This window comes from Vanacampus margaritifer, chromosome 13 (genome assembly GCF_051991255.1).
Source record: "Vanacampus margaritifer isolate UIUO_Vmar chromosome 13, RoL_Vmar_1.0, whole genome shotgun sequence".
Taxonomy (NCBI): domain Eukaryota; kingdom Metazoa; phylum Chordata; class Actinopteri; order Syngnathiformes; family Syngnathidae; genus Vanacampus; species Vanacampus margaritifer.
This window is the reverse complement of record NC_135444.1, coordinates 2,770,309-2,796,927: the sequence shown is the minus strand read 5'-3', so window position 1 is coordinate 2,796,927 and position 26,619 is coordinate 2,770,309. Positions and strand designations below refer to the sequence as shown.

The 26,619-nt window shown below is 39.6% G+C and overlaps 1 protein-coding gene across 10 annotated transcripts in view; it reads left to right on the top strand.

Annotated features, from left to right (window-relative positions):
- The window catches only part of dlg1a (discs large MAGUK scaffold protein 1a), a 133,114-nt gene that overhangs the window by 36,343 nt on the left and 70,152 nt on the right, over positions 1–26,619 (top strand). For 4 of the 10 annotated variants that reach the window (XM_077584792.1, XM_077584790.1, XM_077584799.1 and 1 more), the window contains 2 exons: positions 4,217–4,561; positions 7,877–7,984. The exons of 1 other annotated variant lie outside the window; for it this stretch is intronic. In XM_077584792.1, the coding sequence (XP_077440918.1) occupies positions 4,217–4,561; positions 7,877–7,984 (453 nt within the window). Of the gene's footprint in view, positions 1–4,216; positions 4,562–7,876; positions 7,985–21,147; positions 22,226–26,619 lie in introns of those variants that run through there. 5 more of the 10 variants (XM_077584793.1, XM_077584800.1, XM_077584795.1 and 2 more) reach the window with 4 other exon arrangements.

The window sequence follows — 26,619 nt, the reverse complement described above, 5'->3', positions numbered from 1 at the left end:
GTATTGTATGTGTGAGCACACGTGCATGCATTTGTACTATGCTGTTAAGCTTCAGCAGTTTGGCCTTTATAAAGTGGATAGGCTTCACTTCTGTCCTATTTTATCACTTCATCCTTTTGTTCAAGTAGAAGGAGGCAGGCAAAAAAGCAATGACTGACTGAGTAACATATAAACAGATAGAGAATTGGAGTCATTAGGATAATGGGACAAAGAAAAATCTATGATTTTGATTATTTTGCCCTGTTTGGTCAATGGAGAAAAAGAAAGTCTTCTGATGTGTCACTTTAGGAAGTATCAGTTGTATGGCCTCAACCCTTTACTGAGCAAAGGACTGTTAAATAAGTGCAGTGCATTACTCACCTCACCTTGAAGCATCAGCAGGATTTGTAATGAACAATAATACATTCAATATCAATTATTCTTGATGTATTAAAGTTTTAAAATCAAAAACAAACAAACAAAAAAACAGATAATTTTTGGCGGGATTTTACTCCACTTTCTGTATAGCGTTTTACATTAAATGTGATACATAATCACTGAGACCAGAAATCTGAACATTTCTAATTCTTGTAAATGAAGCTGTGTAAATTTTCCAGAAAATAAACATATTACACAAACCTCCCAGATTCATTTAGACATTATTATCTGTGTAATGGAGAATATGTGACGGCACTGTGTCGGGCCACTAAGACACTTCAGAGATTGGCCAGTGCAAATTTCATAAATGAATTCCATATAACCTGGCCATTGAACAGGCCCCCCATCACATTTCAGTTTTCTGCTGTTCCTATTGGGGAACACTTGGTAGTATTTTGTGGCACCTTAGCTAACTACAGTACTAGCTACGGTTGACTAACTAATGTGGCTAAGCATGATTTGTAGACGACAGTTCACTTTGCATCCAATGCCAACATAGCGTCACCATTGCCTCTATGGCAATGAAAAAGCTACACTTCTGTAAACACCATCATCACAAAGGGAGGACAAGTACAGTAGTAGTAAAGGGTGAAAGATGGCAAAGCCATGCTAATTGTTAAGCTATTGTACATGTTGTTGTGACACCGAAATAATTGCTTGGTTGATTCAGTTCACCTTTCACATCGGTCTAGCTCAGACATGTCCAAAGTACGGCCCGAGGGCTAAATGTGGCCCATGGTCAAATTTTATCCTGCCCGCAGTCTCTACCATATGATAAATAACGTATGGACTGTAGTGCTGTCGACCAGCATATAATATACATGCTAAATGTAATTTCACATTTACCCACAACATGGAAGCAGCTCTATGACCCTGTGTTTCCGGACAGTTTCTAAAATGGTGACAATAAATAAAAAGGAAAAAAAAGAGAAATGGTAAATGGACGGAATTATGTTCAACGATTTCCCATGTTTCAAATTAACCCTGCAATTTGAATTGGATTTTATTTTATGTTTTACATATTTCCCTGTCATTGAATTAAAAAGTTCAAAGAACATTTCATTGCCAGCGGTGATATTTCTTTAGATTAAATGGTGTTCTTGATTAAAAAGAATGTCAAGCTAAAGCTAAATGGTCGCGCACACAGGCACCCATTTTCACCTCACCAAATCTGGCCCTCCTGGTCTAGCTGGAAGGTTGTTATAGCAGACAGTAACCACCTTTAAACAGCTAAAGAGCAGTCTGCTTAAAATAAATAAATAAATAAACACACACACACACACACACACACGCACGCACGCACGCACGCACGCACGCACGCACACACACACACACACACACACACACACACAGAGTAAACAAATGGTGTGTTGACTTAACTCAATTTTATTTCATCAAGTGGTTGCACACAATAAAATTATCTGGATCCAGAAGCATATTTTATGTAGATGTACAGTGTACTTAAAAAAAAAATGGATCCAGATGATTTTATTTTGTGCAACCAGTTTATGAAATGTTATTTGCAACCAGTTTATGAAATGTTATTTTTTTCAGTGTATTTATTGTACACAAAATGCATTTGTTGCATATTTCTGTGTTTCCAAGCTTTGATCACAGTACTAATAAAGCAAGCGATTGTGTGTGACGTAAGAGGCTGACAAGGAAAAAGGAAACGATGCAGCGATGAAGGCACATTTGTGCGTGTGTGAGAAGTCCCTTACGGCAGAGGATCTTCTGCGCTTTCATATCTTACCAAGCATGACTAACACTGGTTCTTACGCTGACACACATAGACACAGATATAAACCAATGAGTAAAAATACACTGCGATGCTGTATCTGCTGCAGATCTAGCCACGTTTCTTAGGGATTGACAAGATTCGGTGACACACACGACCTCGCTGCGCTCTTATGTGTTTTTATGTTTGTGCTTCATAACAAATTGTGGGGCATTGCTTGCCGAAAAATCTGTAAAGCCACCCTACCAACAAACACACAGTGTGGTGTAAAAATGAACTTAATGTATAACAAATAGGCTACATTTGTTATACATACATGTTGGTCCTTTTATCAGTAATTCATTTACAGGTGCTTTAATGCCACATAAAACTTACTCAATATTGAATTAAAGGCAAAGCTTTGTCTCTGTGTGCATGCATGTGCATGTGAGTCCAGAGGGCAGGCACATCAGTGTTGTGACAGTATTGTAAGCCAAGGTCTCTTCCCCCTTTTACTACCCTTTTTTTATTTTATCCTTTTCTTTCAAATTATTTTGAGCTATAGCTGCCTAATTAGAATGTTAACAATGAAAGAGAAAAATTAGAGTAGAGCATAGAAGGGTTTGAATCCAAACGGCAGACAGTTCTTGCTTTTAAAACTCATTGAAGATGCATGTTATATAACCATTCCACCCTGGAAAAAGAACAGTTCAAATAAATCATTAAACATCCCAGAAAAAAATGAAATTATTGCCCATGTTGAATGCATGCCAAATTTTGACCAAAACTAAGAAAAGTATGAGTGTAGCAGGCAAAGTAGGGGGCAAACACACATTGACATTCCAATTTAAAGTCTTCCATTGTGTGTTTAAAAGGGCTTTCTTACTCACAGTAGCACATTAGCAAAAATGCTGGGGTTGCTCTTTTAGTAAGTAGGTTTAAGTCTTAATAGTTGCGGACGTTGTCGAACGTTGCGAAAGTTGCGTTTCGCCAGAGTTCGACAGGGTTCGTAATTGGTCGGAATAAGTCACATTTGTGTTCGCAATTATTCATAGTTGTTGCCATTGTCCATTGTTGAATCCATTGTTTCTCCAACATGCATATTTGCTCATAATCCCATCATTATTCATCGTAATTTGTCATTAAACGTGTCAGCAAAGTTCTTTCCGAGGTCCCGTTCATAAATTCACTTTCAAAGCCTAAAAATGCAAAATTGTAAATAAATAGTATCAATATTAAATATATAAATATTATAAATGATCCCTTTAATATTATAAATATTAAGGGCTAAAGAAAATGCAGGGGGCGTTTTGAGTGGACTTGAGTCAAAGCAAAAAAAATAAATTGCTCACACAAATAGTATCTCGAAAAAACTCACGGGGTGACTCACTCATGTCTCAAGGCCCCACTGTAATATTGACACTGCTATTACATCCTTTAATTTTTGTATATGTTGAACAAATGTGTTTATGCTGAAGTAGTGTTGCACATTTTGAAGGTCTTTGTCTCGTCTCGGATTGGCGGGAGGGAGAACACTTGACTTCGAATCTCAATGAATTGTTTGCATGGCATTCATTCAACTTGTAATTTTGCAGTCTTTTTTTTTCAAAGCTATACATATGTTTTTCCCCCCGCTGCTCATACTTTTATGTTTGTATTTGGCATTACCAGCAAACATACAGACACTTGTGTTGTTACCATAGCGAGCCTTGGAGACAGCTAGTTCAGAGTGGCGATGTGTGGATGCAACAAACTGGAGAGTCAAGATTGACTGACAATTAGTCCAGGGTGAATTATTTTCGACCAAAATGACGACCTGCAACAGCAAATAAATGTTTTTCTTCTTTGTATTTAATCCATTTTCTTTTTATAGTTCTATCTCTACAGCTTATCTTTACTGTAACAAAAATGTAACCATTTCTATCTGTTTCTTGTCTTTAATACAACTTATCTTGTTCCTTTGTTCTTTTTTTCCTGTTTCCCTGGCACATGTACCACCTCATCACCACTCTCTCATCCCCTTTTTCCCTTCCCTTTTCTGCATTCCTTATCTCCTTGCTGGCCCAACTCATCCTCCCCTAGAAGTACCGATACCCAGAAGAAGAAGGGGGTTTGCTAGGCCCACCAAAATTCTACCAACATAGCTGCCATCAGCACCCAATGGGAGTTGTCAAAGAGCTGACTGATGCAAGGACTCTTAAGAGTGAAGGAATGGATCAAGGGACCTGGAGAAGAGGGAGAGGGCACAGTGGCACTTTGGAAAGAGACATGGGAAGGGACATGGAAAGCTCACTATTGAGGGATGGATCTCTTGGTCGCCGTGGTGATCTCCGGGGGGCGGAGCTGGTTCAGGTGGCAGAGCGACAGCTCTCTCAGATTCAGCATGTCCACGGTTACGTCACTCACGCACACATCACACCTGCTCAGGTAACTAAGTTGTATTTTATTTTGTTAACTTCAACAATAGTTTACAGTGCCTTAATCATAAATTTGAACATGAACCTTGAACTTTTTCACATTTTGTGACATTAAATTGTTCAGCACCTTGAGTGTATGAAAGGTGCTATAAAAATCAAGTTTGTTTTGATTTGATTTGATTTACAATCACAATATGTGACACACCAACATAAAGTATCACACGTGGAGCAGGTTAAATGTTTTCTAAATAATGCAAATCCTGCTCAACTGTTGAAGCAGGTTGGTCATTCCTAGTTTTGAGAGCAAATTAATGCACGGGAAATCAAAATTTTCAGACCATTTTTTTTTTAGCACTTTTGAGTCTTGACCTGACTTGCTATACTCTACTATGCATTAAATATCTTTTGTACCATGGGGACTTGCATGTGTCGCACCATTGCCCCACCACACATTTTTTTGTAATAGGCTATTACTTTAAAGCAACATATTCACGGCTTTTCTTTACCTATCACCTTCACACCTAACTTATACAGTATGGTCAGGTTGGTCATCTTGGATTTTCTTTGGGCTTTGCAAGTTAATTCATAGTTCAATACTTGTTACAGAGTTTATACATGAACATGCATTGGTGAGGATTGTTACTGTGCGTCTTTGTTGGGATGCTTATTTACTTTAATCACTTTGGGAAAATTAAACTGTAGCTATTGGGTGAGTTATCATTCTAAGTGTAGGAGTGAACGGACAACCTAAACACAAAAACACATTGACAGAATTGTTGCTTTTTAGCTCCATCTTGTGGCTCGACACCTTACTCCATCATTCCATTTTTTCTTAGTGTGTATGCGAATGTGTGTGTGGGGGTGTGCCCAGTCATGTTTAGTACAGTTTGATTGTGTGTATGTTGTCCTGTTATGTTTGAGAAGCTTACACTCATCATTAAATACCTCTTATCACATGTTTTATATTGTCATCTTGACTGGTCCTTAAATAGCACACACACATGCACACCGTTAAGATAACAAACATCATGTTCACATCATACTTGTACTTCGCTGTTGGTGAATATGCACAGGTTATTTTAACTTCCCTCCCAAATCCTTCATCTGGCGTGATTCTGTATGACAGATGGATCTGCCATCTTGTTCTCCCCATGTGCATGTTCCCTTCTCGCTGCTTTTATTGCAATCACTGTCTGTCTGTTTTTCGATGTGAAAATAACACACTCCTTTTTCCTTTACATTTTTGAACATGTATGATTTATGGTTTTGTCTTAATATATAGTAGATGGCAGCTAAACAAATGTACTCATTTGTATTCATCCAAAAAATACCATAAAGATGGTAAGAATGTTTTTGCTAAAGTAACACATTATTTAAAACACTTAAGAATAATTGAACACGAAACATCTAACCTTTTTTAACACTAGTCATAATTTTATATGCGTCCCGTAGTGTGTAAAAGTCTTTGGGCACCAATATATTTGTTGTTTATTATTTCGGGATTTGGGCATTATAAAATCTCACTGAAAATTAAACATCAGACTGACATCCCAAACACAGGGAAAACTTGAATGTACAATAGAAGCCTATAGTGATTTGATTATGTAGTGCGACACCAGAGTGATCAAGTCATCAGATGGACCATTGATTGGAATTAAGCAAAATAGTCCTCCTCATCACCATCATTTTGATATATGACAGATTTTATTGACGAATCACTCTAGTTGAGTATTCAATTGCAAACAATAAGACAAATATTCTAGTACAAGCATCTAACATTTACATGGTTCGTGTGATACAACTGTAAACCCACCTCACAAACTCAATCAGCATGTTTTGCGGGTTTAAGATGGTGTTCACGTGATAGTTCGACAACCAACCAGCCATATACATGTGTGGATTAAATAGGTAAGAGTACAGTCTTCGTCGCCAAAATTCACCAAGCGGATACGTAGCGTGGCATGCGTCTGTGAATGGGAATGTACACACACTCTCATTGAAAAAAGCAGAAATAATAGTTAAGTAAGATGGCTGTGAAGGTGGCAAAATACATATCCAGACTCGATTGCGTCCAAGCCATTTCTTACAGAAAGGATTCAACCTGATGTGCAAAAAATGTGCAATGCTGTTAAATAGCTTGATCGATTTATGTGAATGCATTTGTTCCGTTGTATTGTACTGTACTGGCCTGACACTGTCTCATAGTTGCCCACCAGTTCTGTCTTGTTTGCTTTGAACTGCATTTGTGTGACTTGAACACCGACACAGGGGCACTGTTCTGACACACAATTAGAGGACTTTTGCTGCATTATTTTTTCAAATGAATGAATTAATTTATTTTTACCAGTAGTAGTAGAAGTACCAGTAATCAGTACGGTACTGGTACCAGTACTTGTGTAAACACCCTCAATGTGTTGAAAACACGCCCTGCTAAACTTTTAACTGTCACGCAAATACGTTTGTATGTCTAGCATATGCCTACACATTCCAACATAGCCGCCTCAAGCCTACACTAGCAAGAACGTACATCACAGCTGGTGCCTTGCGACTCATCGTCGGACTTTTTCTATGTCAGGTTGAGAGTAGCTAACAGGCTTCCACACATCACAAAGCCTACAGACGGTTGACTCATCCGATATGTCACCGCATTCGCCTTGCTTGGTGTTGTGTCGTATGTCGGTACAAAGGACAAGACACTTGAGGGAAAATTAACTATTTATTTAATACAGCTGCACACGTTATTCAGCATGTGCCTCATAGTATAAAGATACATGGCAGACATTTGAGCACATACCTCCAAGTCCTGTTTTATAAACACCACATTGCTTTGTTTGTTTTTTTAACACTGAACGTGGCCTGAATAGCACAAAATACATGACATAAAAATTTAAATAACATAACTGAGTTGTTCTATAAATTGTGGCATTCGGAGAAGATGTTAACTTTTTCAGAGTGTAGGCATAGCTAGCTAATTGCATGCTGTAGCAGTATACATTGGCCAAACAAATATAAGTAACTCACAATTGCACCGGATAGTCACTAATTGAACAAAGGTGTTAAGCTGTTCTGTTGTCACTATGTGCCGTTTTACTGCACCCAAAAAGTCAGGAAAATTGAAACCCAATCTCCAAAATTGAGCACTACACAATTCTTATTCTAGTGTAGTTTTTCAGCAATTATCTTCAAATGTGTAATATATAGAAACTAATCTTCTGATGTCACTCCTAACCTTCCTTATGTTTCACTATATGCTTTTTAAAAACCGGGGGGAAAAAGCTGCAAAAAATGTGCTGAATTACACAGTGCTGATGTCTATATATCATAGGAAGAATCTCCAGAGGCTCCATTTGATGGCGAGGTGTGGCCTTATCCAGAAGGGGGGAGTTTGAATGAATTCTCTTCCCTCTATTCTAAAACCCATGCCTGCTACCAGGTAAACCTGCCTCTGTCACTTGCATGTGTTAAACATTGCATTATACACAAGTTTAGAAAATTGTGTGCTATTGTTGGTTTGTTTCTTATGAGTTTTCACCGAGCCTTTTGACATATATTTTTTCTTTTCCTCCCTGTGTAGCCTTCCTACACAGCCCCTGGTAATATGTATTATTAGTTTTTTTTATGTCATTATTTGATGTGACAGCTTTTGGTTGTAGTAGTGCGTTTGAATCAATTGGAGGCAGCAGAGGTCTAAAAAGATAACCTCTAATGCATCCACAGCACCTATCCCAGTTGATTTCATAGAAGAGGTGGAGTATAGACCACCAGTCACAAAACTGCCAATTTTTGACAGAACCATTCAATTTGACCTTCATTTTACTTCATTTTAATGAATTATCATCCTGCACACGTTTTTGTACAGGGGCATGAAGTCAATAGTATCCCGGTTGAACCCATGCAGCAACAGTTTGGAGAATCAATACATATAGAAAAGCCCTTACCAACGCTTGAAACCCAAACCTTCTTACTGTAAAGCGGTAGTGGTAGCGCTCTACGATGCACCCTTCTGCTTCCATGAAGGGAACTTCAATTCACACTCTGCTATATATTTTGTGCTGCACATCATACATAAAACCTAATAACACACATGCAGGCATGCAAGGATATAGATGTCTTTGTGTGAAACTTGTAGTGGAGGTTGGTGCTACTCAATGTCAAAACTTTCTGTCTGTCTCCCGCACACACACAGTAAGACTCAAAGCCCACACATATGGAGGACCAAAAGTGCCCAAATTATTTATATATATATATATATATATATATATATATATATATATATATATATATATATATATATATATATATTTAATTATTTCTGTATTTATTTATTTCATGTTCCTTTGTTACAGCGTTTCATGAATTTATTTTATCTGTCAAACTCGTCAAAGTTAGTGGGCGGGGCTGATTCACTCAAACCTTGTCTAATCGACTGCTTCGGCCTGAAGAGGTTAGAAACATGGTGGCTACGGTGATGGATTTTTTTGCTGAAATAGAGTGATCGAGGCTTGTTATTATGCAAAACCAACATAAAAATAAAAGCGCTAATTATTTTTTATTTTTTTTTATTTTTTTCTGGAGAGCTCAGTATTGTTCATTCGGTAATTTTACCGATTTGACATGTCATCATCATTGCTCTCTTTTTTTTTTTTTGTATGTGGGTGAGTACGCGTGCGTGTGAGTGTGTATTCATTAGTTCACCTAAAACCTATTAAAAAATCCCATACCGTTCACCTAAACCGAACATTTCAGAACCCAGCCAGAGCCGTGAGGCCGTCAGGAGACCCGAGGAAGGACCAAAGAAAAGAAAGGAAAGTGAAATCCAGCACCGACCAGACACCACCCACCGGGCCACCAACCAGAGTCTTTCACCAAACCCAGAAACATCCAAATTCCAACAAATCAGGGAGGCCTCAAGAGACCAAAGGAGAGACTGAGAAAAGGAAGGAAGGAAGGACAGACGAAGCAGAGTGAGATCCACAGACATCAGCCTCCACCGATTCAACGACCAGAGAAAAAAGCAGATTATGTCTGTGTTTCGATAGATGCTGGTGTGGTGGATCTGGCATGTATGAAAATCTCCACCAAAGAGGGGAATCGTCGACCCATGCTAGGAAAGAGCAAGCGCAACACCTCAGGGCCCCCCAGGCCACGGCAGCACCAGGGGACAACCCCCGGCCGGAGCGCAAACCCAGGAGCAGGAGCGCCCCCCCACCCCAACACGGCCCGCGCCCCCGACCCAACGCAATAGGATGGGGCACTGCAGGCCCGCCAGGCACCCCACCGGTCCACAGCCAACCCCACCATACCCCAACCCCGCCCCCCATCCACCCCAACCCAGCCCCAGCCGCCCCAAACCCCCAAAGCACTTCATGAAAGTGTAAATCTGAGTCTAATGGTAATGCACCCATTGAGGTCAATAGCGCCACCCAGCCTATTGAATTGTGTTTACTAGCTACTCACTCTGCATCAATTAATTATTCTGACATGGATTTGCCTTGACTTGGTGAGCAGGGTGACCAATCAGGTATTAGGCACTGCCCACCAACCTTTGATGGGTGAGTTTGACAAATAAAATAAATTCATAAAACACTGCAACACAGTGACCATGAAATAATTAATTAAAAAGAGAAATAATTATATATATATTTACAAATAATCATAGGTAATTTCGTTAATTAATGACTCATTTAATAACACATTGATTTATTTAATTCTATATTTAAATAATAAATGAAACATTTAATTAATTAATGACACATTTATTTATTGTTTAATGGTGTATTCATTTATTTAATTTTGGCACTTCTGGTCCTCCATACACACAGAGACTTTAGTGGCCCTTATTCAATAAATTAATGTGGATTATTAGGATTGAAAGAAAGTCAAAGAAGACTAATGAGTGGCATGAGATGGGATAACAAGACCAAAGGCAGATATATTACTGAATGTTAATTACCCAAGCCAGTAAAATAATTAATCCTTATTTCCCTCTATCCTTTTTTTTCTTTCTTTCTTTTTTCTATTTTTTTTCCTGGAGAGCTCAGTATTGTTCATTCGGTTATTTTACCGTTTTGACATGTCATCATCATTGCTCTCTCCTTTATTTTTTATTTTTTTTGTATGTGTATGTGTATGTGCGAGTGTGTGTATTCATTAGTTCACCTAAAACCTATTAAAAAAATCCCATACCGTTCACCTAAACCGAACACTTCCAGCCAGAGTCGTGAGGCCGTCAGGAGACCCGAGGAAGGACCAAAAAAAAAAAGGAAAGTGAAATCCAGCACCGACCAGACACCACCCACCAGGCCACCAACCAGAGCCCTTCACCAACCCCAGAGACATCTAAAGTCCAACAAATCAGGGTAACCTCAAGAGACCAAAGGAGAGACTGAGGAAAGGAAGGAAGGACAGACGAAGCAGAGTGAGATCCACAGACACCAGCCTCCACCGATTCAATGACCTGAGGAAGAAGCAGATTGTGTCTGAGTTTCGATAGATGCTTGTGTGGTGGATCTGGCATGCATGAAAATCTCCACCAAAGAGGGGAGCCGTCGACCCCTGCCAGGACAGAGCAAGCGCAACACCTCAGGGCCCCCCAGGCCGCGGCAGCGCCAAAGGACGACCCCCGGGCCCCACAGTGGCCACCGGTCGGAGAGCAAACCCAGGAGCAAGAGCGCCCCCCACCCCTTTGCTTTACTCTGATTTAACAAAAGTTTAACACTGATGGTAAAGTGATGACACTAGGGGTGGGCGATATTGCAAACAATGAAATAGAATTTGTTCATATAATTCTTAAATCATTATTAATAAGCAATAATTCAAATTCAATTACACATGAAATACTATTAATTATAAGGGAGCGGGACAGGCACAACACCCCCACCCGGCCCAGGGAAGGGGGAGGAAGGCGGATAGGACGGGCGGAGGAGACGACAAGAAGGGCAAGGGGCGGCTGCAGAGCAGCAGAGAGAGGGGGGAGGAGGAGGAAGAAGGGTGACGAGGGAAAAGGGACAGGGAGGCAGAAGACGGGCGGGGAGAGGTGAGAAGGGAGAGGCGGCAAGGTGGAGGAAGGGGGAGTGGAGAGGAAACCACAGGGCACCTCGGAGGCCCACCCGCACCGCCCCCACCCAGCAGCCAACAGAGGGGCAGAGCCGCCCACGCTCAGCCAGGGGGGACAGCACCTATAAAGTTAATCCACTGGCATGCAGTAATTCCGAATATTAACCCTTAGTGCCCATTGGAAGTGAATCTTGAGTACTTGGTGACTGTAAGGTGTCATTTGGTGTAGTCTGCTCGATCCTGCTGGCAGCAACTCGGTTCCTGACTATAAAACACAACTGTTAGTTACAAATTGCCAAATACAGAAACAGCAATGTAAGTTATTGCGATGTGGTGGCTCTCGCTAACAGGCAGAATTAAGTAACTAGATTGAGATTTAAAATTCTATATACTTAGACCATGTTTGCATAAATTTTGATATTTGGTTTTTATTCGAGGCAGATATTTTTTCCATTAAAATGTGATTTATGAGGTTAGACCATTAGTCGATATTCAGAGTTTGTTTATTTTTCCAGTTAACAAGAATTGTTTTTTTAGCGATAGTAAGGGCTACAAGTGTAGATTGAAATTGTTTACGTGGTAAATCAGTTGTTGTTAAGTCACCTAGCAAACACAAGTTTGGAGATAAAGGTATCCTACAGTCCAAGATAGCGGAAAGTTTTTCTAACACTATAGTTCAGAAATACTTAACCGGAGTGCATAACCATAAAGCATGAAAATAAGTGTCTGTAGTGTTTTGTAAACACTGGAGACAAATGTTAGAGTCTGAGAGTCCCATTTTCCTCATCATATATTGAGTAATGTATGTTCTATGAATAATTTTTCATTGGATAAGTTGTAAATTAGTGTGTTTTGTCATTTTAAATACGTTTTCACAAACTTGAATCCAAAAGTCAGATTCCGGAGCTATAGACAAGTCTGTCTCCCATTTTGAGATGGGTAAATACATTTTATCAGTATACAAAAGTAACTTATATAGTTTTGAGAGTGTTTTTGTTGTTGTCGGAGAAAGCTTTGTAATATCTTTAGCCAAAACAGTTGGAGGCGGTTGGAGAATACCCCGACGTGTTGGAATTTGTTTCTTTATCATATTTTTAACTTGCAGATAATGTAAAAAAAAAAAATCGTTTTTTTTTATTTTGCATTTTTGGAGCAAGGATGTATATGATATAAACATATTATCTAAGAAAATATGGTGAAGATGTGTAATTCCTTTCTGCCCCCACACACCTAAATAAAATGATTGGTTGTTAAGTTGAAAGTCGGGGTTATGCCTTATGGGAGAAAGCCCTGTGGGCTCCAATTGCGCTTTTGTAATTTCTAGTGCCTTCCACCAGGCGGTCAGGGTGGTAATTGATAAATTACTTTTAAGGAACTTAATTTCTGCCATTTGCTGCCTCAACATAAGCATGACAACCGGTTACTTAAATAATACTTATGAAAGTGCATAAACTTGAAACATGTTTCTGTTTCTCTGTTTTTACAATACAGAAATTGGTGTATACCACGTTACACCTGCAGGCTGGTTACAAACTGTAACTATAACATTTACATGTAGGCTGGATGCAACTGTAACTATAAAATGTTTCTATTTTCTCAAGTACCAGAGCTGAACTACAGTCATGCAGATAACCTTTTTATTTTTTATTTTTTACTCTGGCATACTCTTACTTGAGGTATGACGAGAAAGACACTCTGTGGGGCAGCTCAGCATTATTGATAATCTAGTGTAACGAACTATATGTGTTGTGTGTTCCAGTGTTGCCGTTTCTGTTTAGCACTCTTATTTCTGACTGTTAGTAAACGCAACACAGGTCTCGCGGGAGAGGATGGACGTTACGTGTGGGTTGGTTGCGTGTGTTTATTCTTGCCTTTTCTGCTAGCCCTCGTGAATTGTGTTTCTATTTTCTGGTGTCGGCTACGGCCAACAGTGCCGTTTGTTAATTGAAGTAAAAGGTTGACATCCCAACCAACGTTTGCTGGTGGCGTTCTTGCAAGACGTTACGCTATTAATGCACGGAAAGAGGGCGAGTCAACAGTACTCAATGGACACATTTCCTCTGTAACATATCGCCCGACCAAGTTTTTTCAGAGCACTCCCACTTACTGGTGCTCTTTTACGAAAATCCAGCTTCATCTGTTTGCGTGCCAGGGGGGCTGAAGTAACTGTAGAACTTCTGGCTGTCTCCTTACCTGTCGAATTTGCTTCGAGTTATATTGCACTGTGCTGTGTTCCTCAAATTGGATGTGGAGTTTTTAGCGGTCGACAGTGTTTTTGAGTCCGTGCAAAGTTTGCAACACATTGAGAGGTTTGCGAAGTAATTGCAAATAGGGCTGGGTATCAATTCTGATTTCCCAAATCGATTTGATACGATTCAGAAGGGCCCGATTCGATTCACAATGATTTATTGATTTTCAATTCAGTTAATGATTTCATGCAGTACCAGTTTCACTTTTATTTGGAAGGCATTCTCAGAAGTACCAATGTTGCAAATAGTAGAAACGTCTTTCTCTTACTAGGAGCATTAGTAAAAATATGAATATTTACATTTATAATTGAATCCAATGCACATTACATTAATCATGTATATATGTAGTATGACTTATTTACTATTTAGAGCAGCAAGTAAACAATTAGGATTCTACTTTTGGCTCCAATGTGACAGAATTTTAGTAAAGTAAGCCATTTAAAACTACTGCAAAAAGAAAATATTTTCCATAGTGCATCTGTCTAAACAGTGTGTGTTTGCATGTGTGTATTTTTCGATAGGGAAACCTGTGATGCGATCCGCTTGCATTGAAACGCAGCCCATTTTCAAAGCTATATAGCAATGGAGCGGCTCATGCCTGAGCTGTTTCCTTTCTTTGTAAGCACTGGGCTCCTTTTGGGGTACTCTGAATAACAGAAGGGCACATTTGAACAATGCACCCGTTCTTCTTCCATTGTTTACGTCGTAGTGTCTATTGCAAGGGTTCCCAACTAAATTGGCAAGAGGTCCACTAACCCAATCAGCCCAATTGACCGGGGTCCGGACATGAAAAACACCCAACCGCAATAATTTCTACTTTCTGCTTTTTTATTCAATTATAAACATGTCAATTAATTGACCAAAAAGTTCAAGTTCTTAAATAATTCAACTTATTTGTTCAAATATTTCGTTCATGAATTTATTTTTTATGCAAATATTCAATTATTAAATCTTTCAACGAAGAGTCCCCATCACTAATTATTTTCACATTATTTCCTTTCTCTTTCAGCATTTCCTTTATGGACAAATATATGTCCTCTCCTCTTGTATGTGTTTTCAAAGCTGTGATACCCAAAATGTCCCTAACAAATGTTTTAGTGTTCTCGTGATAGAGTCGGACATATACAAAAGCGATTGTCACTTACATCAGTTGATTGATGATTCATCCGCAGCTAACGCAAAACACCGGGCACTTTGATGGCGCTGTCAGGGTGCACACATTCTCCAAGAGCAGCGCTGCTCGTTGTTGTCGATGTTGCTTGTTCTTAATTTGCTCTCCTTTCTCATCAAATAGCGTGTCTGCCATTGCTTCCAAACATTACTCGACCATTCCGGAGTCAGTAAAAGGATTTCTGTGTTGCGCCCAAAATCCACTCCACGCGTAGTGAGTAGGCAGATAAACTGGGCTCGTAGCCCTCGATACCGGTAAAATTAAAGCATATGCCTCAGTCAATTAACTTTTCAGTGTCTACTTTTCGGACTTTTGACCACGCTATACTTCATCACTTTTGTTGTGAGAATGTGTGTACCCCGAAAAACAAAACAAATTGCGAGCTTACCGAACCTCCGGCTCTTGTCAAATGACCCCGGCTCAGGCATAGCTGCCCTGGCGCGCGCCTATTAAAAATTAGTCTATCGATAAAACTGAATATATTTCCCCCCCAGTACATATTCTTGGAGGTCCGCATGAAAGGGTCTTGCGGCCCCGGAGTTGGACCGCGTTCCGTCAGTTGGCGTCTATTGTTTTGGTCAGACTCCGAGTGCTCACACATGTTGGTACACGTGACCCGGCGTTGCGTCTTTCGCTGAGACATGACATGCAATGTGACGTCACTCCCAAATGCAAGAGAAACTTTTTCTCCTCGAAATTCTCTTCAAAATATACAACAAAATTCTGCATTCTACATACATTATGATATAATTTAAAAAATAGTAACGCACACCCACTTAGGTAAGTAACTTTAATTAGATTACTGGTTTGGAAAAAATAACGCGTTAGATTGCTCGTTATTGAAAGAAAGTAATTGGATTACAATATTTGTTTGTGACAACACTAGTCTCGGTAGATGGTGCGATTATCTCCTTCCTTAAATCCAAAGTGGTTTGTAGCACTTTCTGTTTTTCTTTCCTGCCACAATGGTTATTATAGTTTGGGAATTTTTATTTTAGTTATTTTTTATTTGTTTTTGAGTTTTGTTTTTTAATTTTAGTTAGTTTTCAGAGTGGTTCTGTTAGTTTTTATTTGTCTTAGTTATTTTAAAACATACTTAATTTTAGGTTAGTTTTAGTTAATTTTAGTATTAATTTTCATTTGTTTATTTTTTTTCTTCAATTTGTATTACTCGTGTGCAATATTTAATAATCACCATGGTAAAATTAAAAAAGTAACGCTTTTCTTACCTAGCGTTGCAATTTAGCTGAGTTAAATGAAAAGCAGGCGAGCCAAGCCATTGGAGCCAAAAGAAAAGCACGCAAAATTGTCGCCTAGGAACGACGTCATCTGAAGGTGCTTTTCTATTGGCTGCTGCTAGATGACGTCACTTCTGTGTGACACACTTTCAAATGTCCTTATTCAGGTTAATATCAAAATAAATATATTTAAAATCATATTTAAAATAATCCCCAAAGGCTATGTATTAAATTAATTACCAAAGATTAAAACAAAGGACATTTTCGCTATAATAATAGTTTGTTTTAGTTGGTTTAGTAAAATAAAATGTAGTTTCAGTTAGTTTTTGTTTAAAAAAGAAAAAGAAAAGAAAGGCACCTTCGTTTATATTCTGTTTCATTAACAAAGTTGTTTTTTGAATTTTAGTTTTAGTTTATTCATAAGGTAGAATAACCTTGGCTGCCACTGGCACTGTTCTCTTTCTTTGGGCCCATGGTGAAGAAAATTGTCGTGGAAAAATCATAATGCACTCGCAAACATCGGAGCACCTCCGGTAATGTTCACGCTCTGGCTCGAAATGAGCAGCGCCTCGTCTCGACTACCGTGACATGTGCATTCGACATCGCTTTGCTTGACTCGGCTACCCATTCAAGGTACGTTGGGCGTTGCTTGGGTGTTTAGACTCCAAGAATGAGGTCAAACTCTGAGGCATTTTTCCCCCAGATTTTTTGGTCAAAGTCCAATTTGTTCAAGTTCTGAGACGTTCAATTTACGAGGTTCCACTGTAATTGCGACCACCAAAAGACCATGTTGCAAACTGAAGTTTCAGGTCGGAACATATGGTACTACTAGATCAACGAGATATGAAGGCACTGAGCCGTGTAATATTTTATATGTAAGTAACAAGACCTTGAAATTACATCTCAAGTGGACCAGAAGCCAATGCAAGTTGGCAAGTATCGGCGTAATATGATCAAACTTATTCGTCCTTGTCAGAAGTCTAGCTCCAGCATTTTGTACTTCACTTTATGGGTGTGGGTACCAGCAAATCAGGATATCTTATAATACATAAAACAAAAAAAATGATTAGCTTGTAAATGTCACGTGACCAAACCCAAAAAGCTGGTGAGCTGTGACATTCACAGGCTGAGCCCGTAAACACAATGACATTTTTCTACCAAGTTCATATTCCTCAAATGTAATATTTATCAGGATAGTAGGGTTACATAGAACATAATGCAAAGACATTTTTTTACTTGACTTCTGCTTTAAGACTTGTGACGTAATGAACTTCAGCGATGTTGGCAGCCTTTTTGCAATGGAACCAAAGCGATTCGGTTCATTTAAAATAGTACAAATGATGCAATGATGATGGTTCTGGAGTAGCACTATTTTTAATCAACAATAGGTCTGTTAATCCATTGCTATCCGTGCACCTAATGAACATGATGAACATTATGATCCTGTGATCTGAAAAACAGAAATCCCTGTGTGTCTGTTTCCATCTCTCTCTCCAATGTCTGTCTCCTATAGAGTATAACCCCCTATGCATCCTTTTAACACTGGGAGACTGCGATAGCGCTTCCCTTACCAGAATCGAACAGTGGACTAATGGAAGGGCTGGGAATGAGCCAAAATGGTTAGGAACCAACACAAAAGACCACAGTCTACTGATCTGACTAGAGTCTGACATAAGATACTTTTAAGAAGAATTTATCTGATTTATTATTATTTTTTTTTTACTGTCAAGTTGTAAATTCATGAAAATGTCTATTTTTTATTGCTTTTCATAGGACCAATTAGCATGTGTTGAATTTGACGGACGCTTTGCATGACTGGTGAATGAATGGTGTTGTGCACCATGTAGTTTCCAGTGTACTTGATGTACAGAGGACCTGGAAAAGAAGGCAAGTTGTGGGAGTTAGGCCAGCTACAAGTGATAGAATGTTTTTTTTACGATATGCGAGTGCCAGAGAAAACTGTTTGCTACTGAAATGGGATGGAATATGAATATAATGTATAGTGCAATAAAAAAAATAATGCACAAAAAAATGACATCCTGGTCATTTGTCTGCCTTTCAACGCTGTCGTTGAAGGCATAGAAGTTCAAATGGGGTGCTGAGCTACGTCGGTGGCCCACTACTAAAGCACACCGTTAGTGCTCTGTGCTCCAAAACCGAAAACGTGGTTGTGGCACAAAAAAAAAGATAATAATAATAAGAAGAAGAAGAAAAAGCACGGCTCAAAAGACCCTTGATAAATAAATAAAAATATTGTATCATGGTTTTCCTTGCCCGAAAGCAGGTCACTGGGGGCCTCCCTCTGGAGCTGGGACTGGAGGTGGCGGGGGGACGGGTCCTGACTGTTGTTTGTGCTTATGCACCAAACAGCAAGTACCCACCCTTTTTGGAGTCTTTGGAAGCTGTGCTGGAGAGCGCTCCCCATGGGGACTCCTTCATACTGGGTGACTTCCAACGCTCACGTGGGCAATGACAGTGAAACCTGGAAGGGGTTTGATTGGGAGGAACGGATCCCCGATCAGAACTCTGAAATGGGCTCTCATATCTCTGGGGTCAAACTGAGGTGGTTGGAAAGCTCCTCAGTGGCAAGGCCCTGGGAGTGGATGAGATCTGCGCGGAGTTCCTAAAGGCTCTGGATATTGTGGGGCTGTCCTGGTTGACATGCCTCTGCAACATCGTGTGGACATCGGGGACAGTGCCTCTGGATTGGCAGACCGGAGTGGGGGTCCCCCTTTTTAAGAAGGGGGACCAGAGGGTGTATTCCAAACTATTGAGGGATCGATTAATCAATCCATCCATCCATCAATCCATTAATCAATCAATCTTTATTTGTATAGCACTTTTCATACAAAAAAAACCACAACTCAAAGGGCTTTACGTTGTTTAAAAACAAATCCCGACTTATCTTTATTTTTTTACTAAAAGTGCATAGAAATGTTAAATATTATAATCATGAGAACATTTATTTATCTCAAATTACGTTCTTTTAATCATAATAACAAACATAAAGTACATTGCATACATTTACTCTGAGTAATGAAAATGAATGAATGTTTATCCATGTCGAAGGCAAAGAGGAAAAGCAAAATGAGAAGCAGAAAAGAGGAGAAAACCTTACAACTGGCTGATTTTAACAATGCTTTTTCAATGCTTCAAAGGTGTTTGATCCTGAGAAAGTTTTATGAAAGGTTCATTGCAAGCTTGATAATCTAATACTAGCCATTACCAGCCTTAAAAGGATGCAAGGATAAAGTTCAGTCTTTGGATATTAAACATGCATGATGTGTGCTTTTATTTAATTGGTCATGAAATATTAATAGGGTTGGCATTCACTCGCTGACATTTGACAAGAGAGGGGGGAAAGTGAAAGAGGCTCATGAAGGCAGGTGGTTATTTTTCCAGCGTGTCAATGCATTGTGTTCCATGCTTCTAAGCAAAATAGTTAGTACTGTACTGGAGTGTAGTAGTGTAAAATCTGTTTACAGTTCAAACTTATGTTGGTAGGCCCTTAAAATAATCATTTAAAATAGATATGTACAACTATTGATTTCTGTTTAGCATGAATTGCAATTCACAATCAAAATGTTCTATATTTTAACACTTTCCTATAAAGTATGTGTGTGTTTTAAATCATATTCACACTATTATTGTCTCAGTAATACAGTGACGTACTGACATAAATTAGTTTCCTTGGTATCTTATACATGATGAGAAAAATATAGCTGTTTTGCTATTAACGTTTGACTTGGACTAGAGGAATGGCATTGGCATGATCTGTTTAACTTTCTTATTATACACATATGGCCACACGCATATGTGCCCGCACACTGCTCTGTCCATTTGTTTTCTAATATGACAGCTTTCATCTCAGAAAGTTAATCAAACATCTCTTTAGACCTTATATTTATCTGACAGTACCAGGTGTATTTCGGGACCCAGGAAGCTGTTGCCATAGCTACTGTTCCCAAGGCAACACATGAAGAAGCTGTAACAGGGGTCCTGCTCCACCTTTGACTAATCCTTAGGGATCATACAAAAGCTGTTGATCTGTTTGGCCAATTGTTCTCCCAGGATTTTGAGTATGCTGAATTGTGCTACTAGGATTTTAATTTCTGATAAGGGTCATGCAGGGAATTTATCTAATAAGTGTGCTTCCCTCAGGTGCCCCTGATAAGCCCTTGAACAATTGAAAAGTTTCATAATTTTGAGAACACTGGCTGTCTCCTCTTCACTTCTTTTTTTTATTTTATTTTTTATCTGAATCAGTGCTCAGCAACAGCCTGTTGTTTCTGTACAGGAGCCTATGCATGTCATGTCTGTGTGCTTCTGACTCTGCGTTCATGTGAGAGAATGTGAGTGTGTGGGAAAGCTGTGTGCTGCAGTATCTGCAAAAAGCCTGAGGAAATTTAGCTTCTTCACTCATTTAAGTATAAAAGCACAACACAAACAGCCAATTGAATGATGTTCACCCAAAAGTAGGTGCATGCTTATTTTACACCTGTTAGCTTCTCCTCGTTGCTTCTGCTTGCAAAGATTATGCTAATATTTTTCACTACCTAAACCAGTAACGGGCATCACTGTATGCTGCATATTTGTTTGTGCCTCTGCATTTGTGTGTGTTGGATGTATGTATTTTGAGAATAGAATTTGTCATGTCAGTGGTTGTTTGGCATATAGAAGGCGTGGCTTGAACTAGTTTGGTATCTGGCAGTGAGGAATGGAGTGAGGTGTCAAATTGCAGCTTCAAAAGACGGTATAAGACAATTTAACAGAGAGAGAGAGGGGGGGGAGGGAGAGAGAGAGAGAGGGATAGAGGGAGGGAGAGAGTGGGTGTAGGTGAGGTAGAAAAAGAGAGAGAGAAAAGGAGAGACAGAATAATGTACTAAGAGATGTGAAGACGGAGACTTAGAGTGAGATGAGAGATGTCGGAAGGGACGGGGTGGAAGAGAAGACGAGTTCCAGCATGATTATTCAAACCACCCTCCCACTTCAAATGCCTGCATCCTTCCACCTGCTTCCTTGCATCTGCCAAGCCACTCATCTGTCCCATACAGCACCCTGTCTTTTTTAATGGGAGCACACAAAAAGGCAGATTGGCTGGCCGTCTCTTTGGCTCACCATACCGAGGAAGAGGAAGAGGAAAGGAGGTGGTTTTGGAGGAAGACAGAGATGAAGAGTGAGTTCCTTTCACTAATCAATTCTCATATGTCTCACATGTCATCCGGCCTCCACTCCCTCTCAAGGTGTCCACTCTTTGTTGAGTGTTGAGTTCAAGATGATTTATGGACTCAGGATCTAGGGAATCTTTTTTCCAGACTTGGTTTAGGGACGATGGACAAATTGATGGACAAAAAGTGGATTATCAAATGAACCGCACGCTTAGAGAGGTTGCTGTTCCAATTGTAAAAAAAGACTCTGTTTTCCTAATAGCTTCTACCTCAGGTTAATCTCTTTATCTGACAGCTGCTCTCATGATTCTTGGAACAAAAGAAGACGCTACAAGAAAATAGAATTAACTATTCCTTTTCAGTCCCTTGGAGCCTGTGGTAAAGTTGGACTATACATTTGATGGCAAATCCATAATGGACAGAAGAACAAGTCAGCTCATAAAATGGAGAACAAATGGAAAAGCGTTTCTATGTGAACTCTTGATTGTCTGACAGAAGAAGCTAACATACAGAGCAGAGAATATGAACTATATTTTTGGCAACAATACTCTTTACCCCCGTAGTGGGAGGGTAGGTGGAACTTCTGGAGGTCAAGGTGCAGGGATAGGAATCAAACAAAAGCTGGGACCGAAACGTGGCTCCTCGGAGGAACTGGCAGCACCACACACCTCCTCCCCATCCACCTCCTCTCCTGCCTCCTCGTCTACTTCTACGTCCTCCCCCCGCTGGCAGCAGCTCCTTATGTTCTTCTCCAAGAGGAGTGCCTTCACTGACTGTATTACTTCTAGCCAGGTAACATATGTCACATGCTCTTTGTGAGTGTGAATTGTGCTTAAGGGATGGTAGTGGATCTGGGTGGGAAGTCTGTAATCTAAGATGGGCTTTTGTGTTGGATGTCTGTGCGCATACATGCGTTTGTGTGCGTTTTATCAGGCAGGCTGACTCTAGCGGTCTCTTTCATACAATACCAGTACACAGGGTTCAAAGTCAGGTTTGAAGCAGCTCTATTTGTTGGTGAAATATTTGATCATGATGCCAGGGAAGTGAGCCACTGTGAGACCCAGAGAGCTGCTGAGTTGCCATGGCAAAGTTATGAAAAAGGCAAGTGTGTCATCTAATAAGATTGATCTAAAGGTGTATCTATTTCGAAATATTCAACCTTAACTTACTGAATATGTGGGAGGAAGGTATCAAGGAAAACTCTGTACTTTGGAAATAAAGAGAGAACATTTACATCCTAAGAGAGCAGTGCTTAACAAGTGCACCCTTGTAGTGTATAGGATTAGGGTTATGAAAATGGTAATTTTCATAGTCATACAACGATTTTGGGGCCATGGTAGCTCCATTACACAAATTCAAGTAATGCATCAAATTACCTGTCTGCTCTGAGGACCTTTTCATCTACATTCCATGTGTACACAAAGTAACATAGTTTCAAGTAGACAGTTTTAATTTTTTAGATTATTGTTTTGACACAAATTTTATATTTGCCTTACACTCTGCAAAGCAGCTGTCCTGAACTTGGGGCAATCAACCATTTTTGGAGCCTCCCACATGAGTGCACAGAGATTAGATTATTTGAACAAATTGAAACATGTACCATTCATACTAACAATGCATACTATTAGTGTGTATAAACTCTAGTCAACAAAACAGTTGTGTTTATGTGAGTTCCTGACTGGCATCATACTAAACAAATTAAAGTATGTTCTGAATCCTGAGAGTAATGTAGGTTAATGGATGGCATGCTGCAATTGCTGCACTTAAGACAATGCCTGCTCAGCCTATGGAAAAACTTAACCTAGCTTCTTTACAGTAATCACTGGGTCGGATTTGCAAGGTGTTGCAAGTTTTCCAACTTAAGCATTTACTGACTGATACTCCCTTATGTGTGTATACAAACGCACGTGCACATACACACAAACACTGATTCTTGCTCAGTTTATTTATGTGAGACTAGCAAAGTGTCTGAGGGTGCTGCCTGTATGTCGTTCTAAATTTGGAATTTGCATTGCTCACTCTCCCTTTTTAAAATTGTATTAAAGGGGAGGTATTTTTAACCCTTCCAAAGGTAACTATAGGCATGTAATGATTCCATCTTACCTTTGACACCATGGCGAATTTTCTATGAAATATTACGCATTTCGCTGGCTATTTTTCTAACGCGGAAGAAACCCTACTCTGGAGCCGGGCCTGGAGGTGGCGGGGGGACGTGTCTTGACTGTTGTTGGTGCCTATGAACCAAACAGCAAGTACCCACCCTTTTTGGAGTCCTTGGAAGGTGTGCTGGAGAGCGCGCCCCCTGGGGACTCCATACTGGGTGACTTCCAACGCTCACGTGGGCAATGACAGTGAAACCTAGAAGGGGTTTGATTGGGAGGAACGGACCCCCGATCAGAACTCTGAAGTGGGCTCTCCTATCTCTGGGGTCAAACTAAGGTGGTTGGAAAGCTCCTCGGTGGCAAGGCCCTGGGAGTGGATGAGATCTGCCCGTAGTTCCTAAAGGCTCTCGATATTGTGGGGCTGTCCTGGTTGACCCGCCTCTACAACATCGTGTGGACATCGGGGACAGTGCCTCTGGATTGGCAGACCGGGGAGGGGGTCCCACCTTTTTAAGAAGAAGGGCCGGAGGGTGTATTCCAACTATTGAGGGATCGATCAATCAATCAATCAATCCATCCATCCATCCATTAATCAATCAATCTTTATTGGTATAGCACTTTTTATACAAAAAAACGCAAATCAAAGGGCTTTTCGTCGTTTAAAAACAAATCCCGACTTATCTTTATTTTTGTTAGATAATTTTGACAATTTTACTAAAAGTGCATGGAAAGATTAATTATTGTAATCACGAGAACATTTGCTTATCTCAAATTACGTTATTTTAATCATAATAACAAACAAAGTACATTGCATACATTTACTCTGAGTAATGAAAATGGATGAATGTGTATCCAAGTCGAAGGCAAAGAGGAAAAGCATTTTTCTAACGCGGAAGAAGCACGTGGTTGCCGCTCTGGACCGCTGCGTTCGAGTACTCATGGATGGCCACGCAAGACCGGCCAGCCCTTGCAGTACAACCGCGTCTTCTTTAAATGTGGAAATTGGATGGATGTTCAATTCTTCAATAAACATTTGAAAGAAAACGGCTCCATTGCCACAAGAAATCGTTGTGGAGGAGGAGGGGAGGGAGAAAAAAGAAACCCTGAGTGGGAAGTAAACCAGGAACATTCTGCTTTATGGGTAAGCGTGCTAACAACTACACTATTTGTTCAGAAATTTTTCTTGGAGTAAACATAAATGTCAGCCTCAACCTTTCTGGGAATTTAAGACGGCCAATTGTCATTGCACTTTGGCATTGCAAATGTGAAGGATAATTGATTGCTTTAAATTCATTTGGACAGAATGTTTACTGATAAAGGCTACTTTTATCACTATCCTGTGAGCATGGTGGTCTCAGAGAAAGTTTGTTTAGTCTGCAGTGGCGGTGCCAGGGTGGGTCCGCACCTAATGACGTCATAGAGTGAGTACCCACTCGTTTTCACAGGTTGGGAGGGTCTGGTGTTTGGAGAGCAGAATGACCTAGAATTTCTCATAGGGGGCAAACGGAGTAAAACACCATTTTGGTGATGTTTTTGGTGAGGAAATAGCATTTTAATATGGCTAAAAGCTCCAGAAAGATGATTTTCATGTTACTGTCCCTTTAAATTTTCCTTTATCTCGCTGTACTTGTTATTGCACTCGCTTCTTCCTTCTACTTTCCTGTTAGTTCATTTGTCTTCTACTGTAATTAAAAAAAAAAACAGCAAAAAGTGCACTAACATGCGCTCCAACTTCAATTAACTCTATTCTCCAAATGCATTCAACTAATGTACTTAACTAAAAAAATAATAATAATTATTTATCCTCTAAAATGTGCTGGCGTACATAAATAATAGGGATCTTCGATATCACCTTTTGTCAGACCAATATGATACTCTTCAGTACTCACCGATACAAATACCAAGTGCCGATACTACTAGTACTTTTGATACTTAATATTGCCAGAAAAGCAATGACACATAATTTTAAAGAAATATCCCAATATATAAAATTTCCTTAAAATTGCATGACAATTTTCTATTATCTTTTTACATTTGTTCATAAGAGACATATTTTGTATAGAACACACAATAAAATGAATTTAAAAAATAAATAAATAAAAGGTCGTCTATATGTTCAAATCTATAATGACGGTCAAGCCAATCTGTTCCCAGAATGCATTGCGTGGCACAATATATTTTAATTAATGACGTTATAAGGATGTTAATCATTGTCATATATGTGTGTCTAAATGTGAAGATTTTCAAACACAAAATATAAAGGCAGAAAACAGTGTAATGGAAGCATTAAAGTAAACAGTGTGTGTCAATAAGGGGGTATGCTCGTTGTTGCATTTTTAATGTATGAAGAGTGCTTTGTAGATAAGTGGTAATGGATGGATGGATGGTGTTACGGTCCATGATATTTAGTTGTCGTTTTGTATTTTTTGTTTTGTGGGTGTTCTGGGGTTGTGTTACGCGTTCCAACTGTTCCACCCTGATTGGTGGCCCTCGTCGAGACCAGACCTTGGATGGGTGTTTAACAGCCTGTCTATTACAATGGGGCCCTTAAGGTTGATTTGCTCAATAACCAAGCTCTTTGTATTAAAGGCAGTACCTCATCTTTGTACGACAGAAATTAATTTAGACTTTGAGCTTTAACAACTTTTGCTAAAAATATGGATACATAAATGCTATTGGTTGGCATCCAATCCAGGGTGTATCCCAGCTCTCACACGAAATCAGCTGGGATAGGCTCCAGCACGCTCAAGACTCTATAGGATAAGTAGAATAGAAGATGGATGGATACGTTTTTTTCACTTTGGAGTAGCTGCCTTGCAGCTGAAAAGGATGAAAATCCTCAGAAATAACTATATTATTCAGTTGTTTCAAATCCATTTTGTGTGTGTGTGTGTGTGTGTGTGTGTGTGTGTGTGTGTGTGTGTGTGTGTGTGTGTTGGGGGGGGGGGCATAAAAACACTGTAATTGGCCTAACTGTAGCTATCTTTAGAATAATAGATTTATATTTTTATAAATATTCACACCTTCCCTAAGAATCTTCACCTCCCACAAGCTTACTTGCACAGGAGACAATATGGTACATCA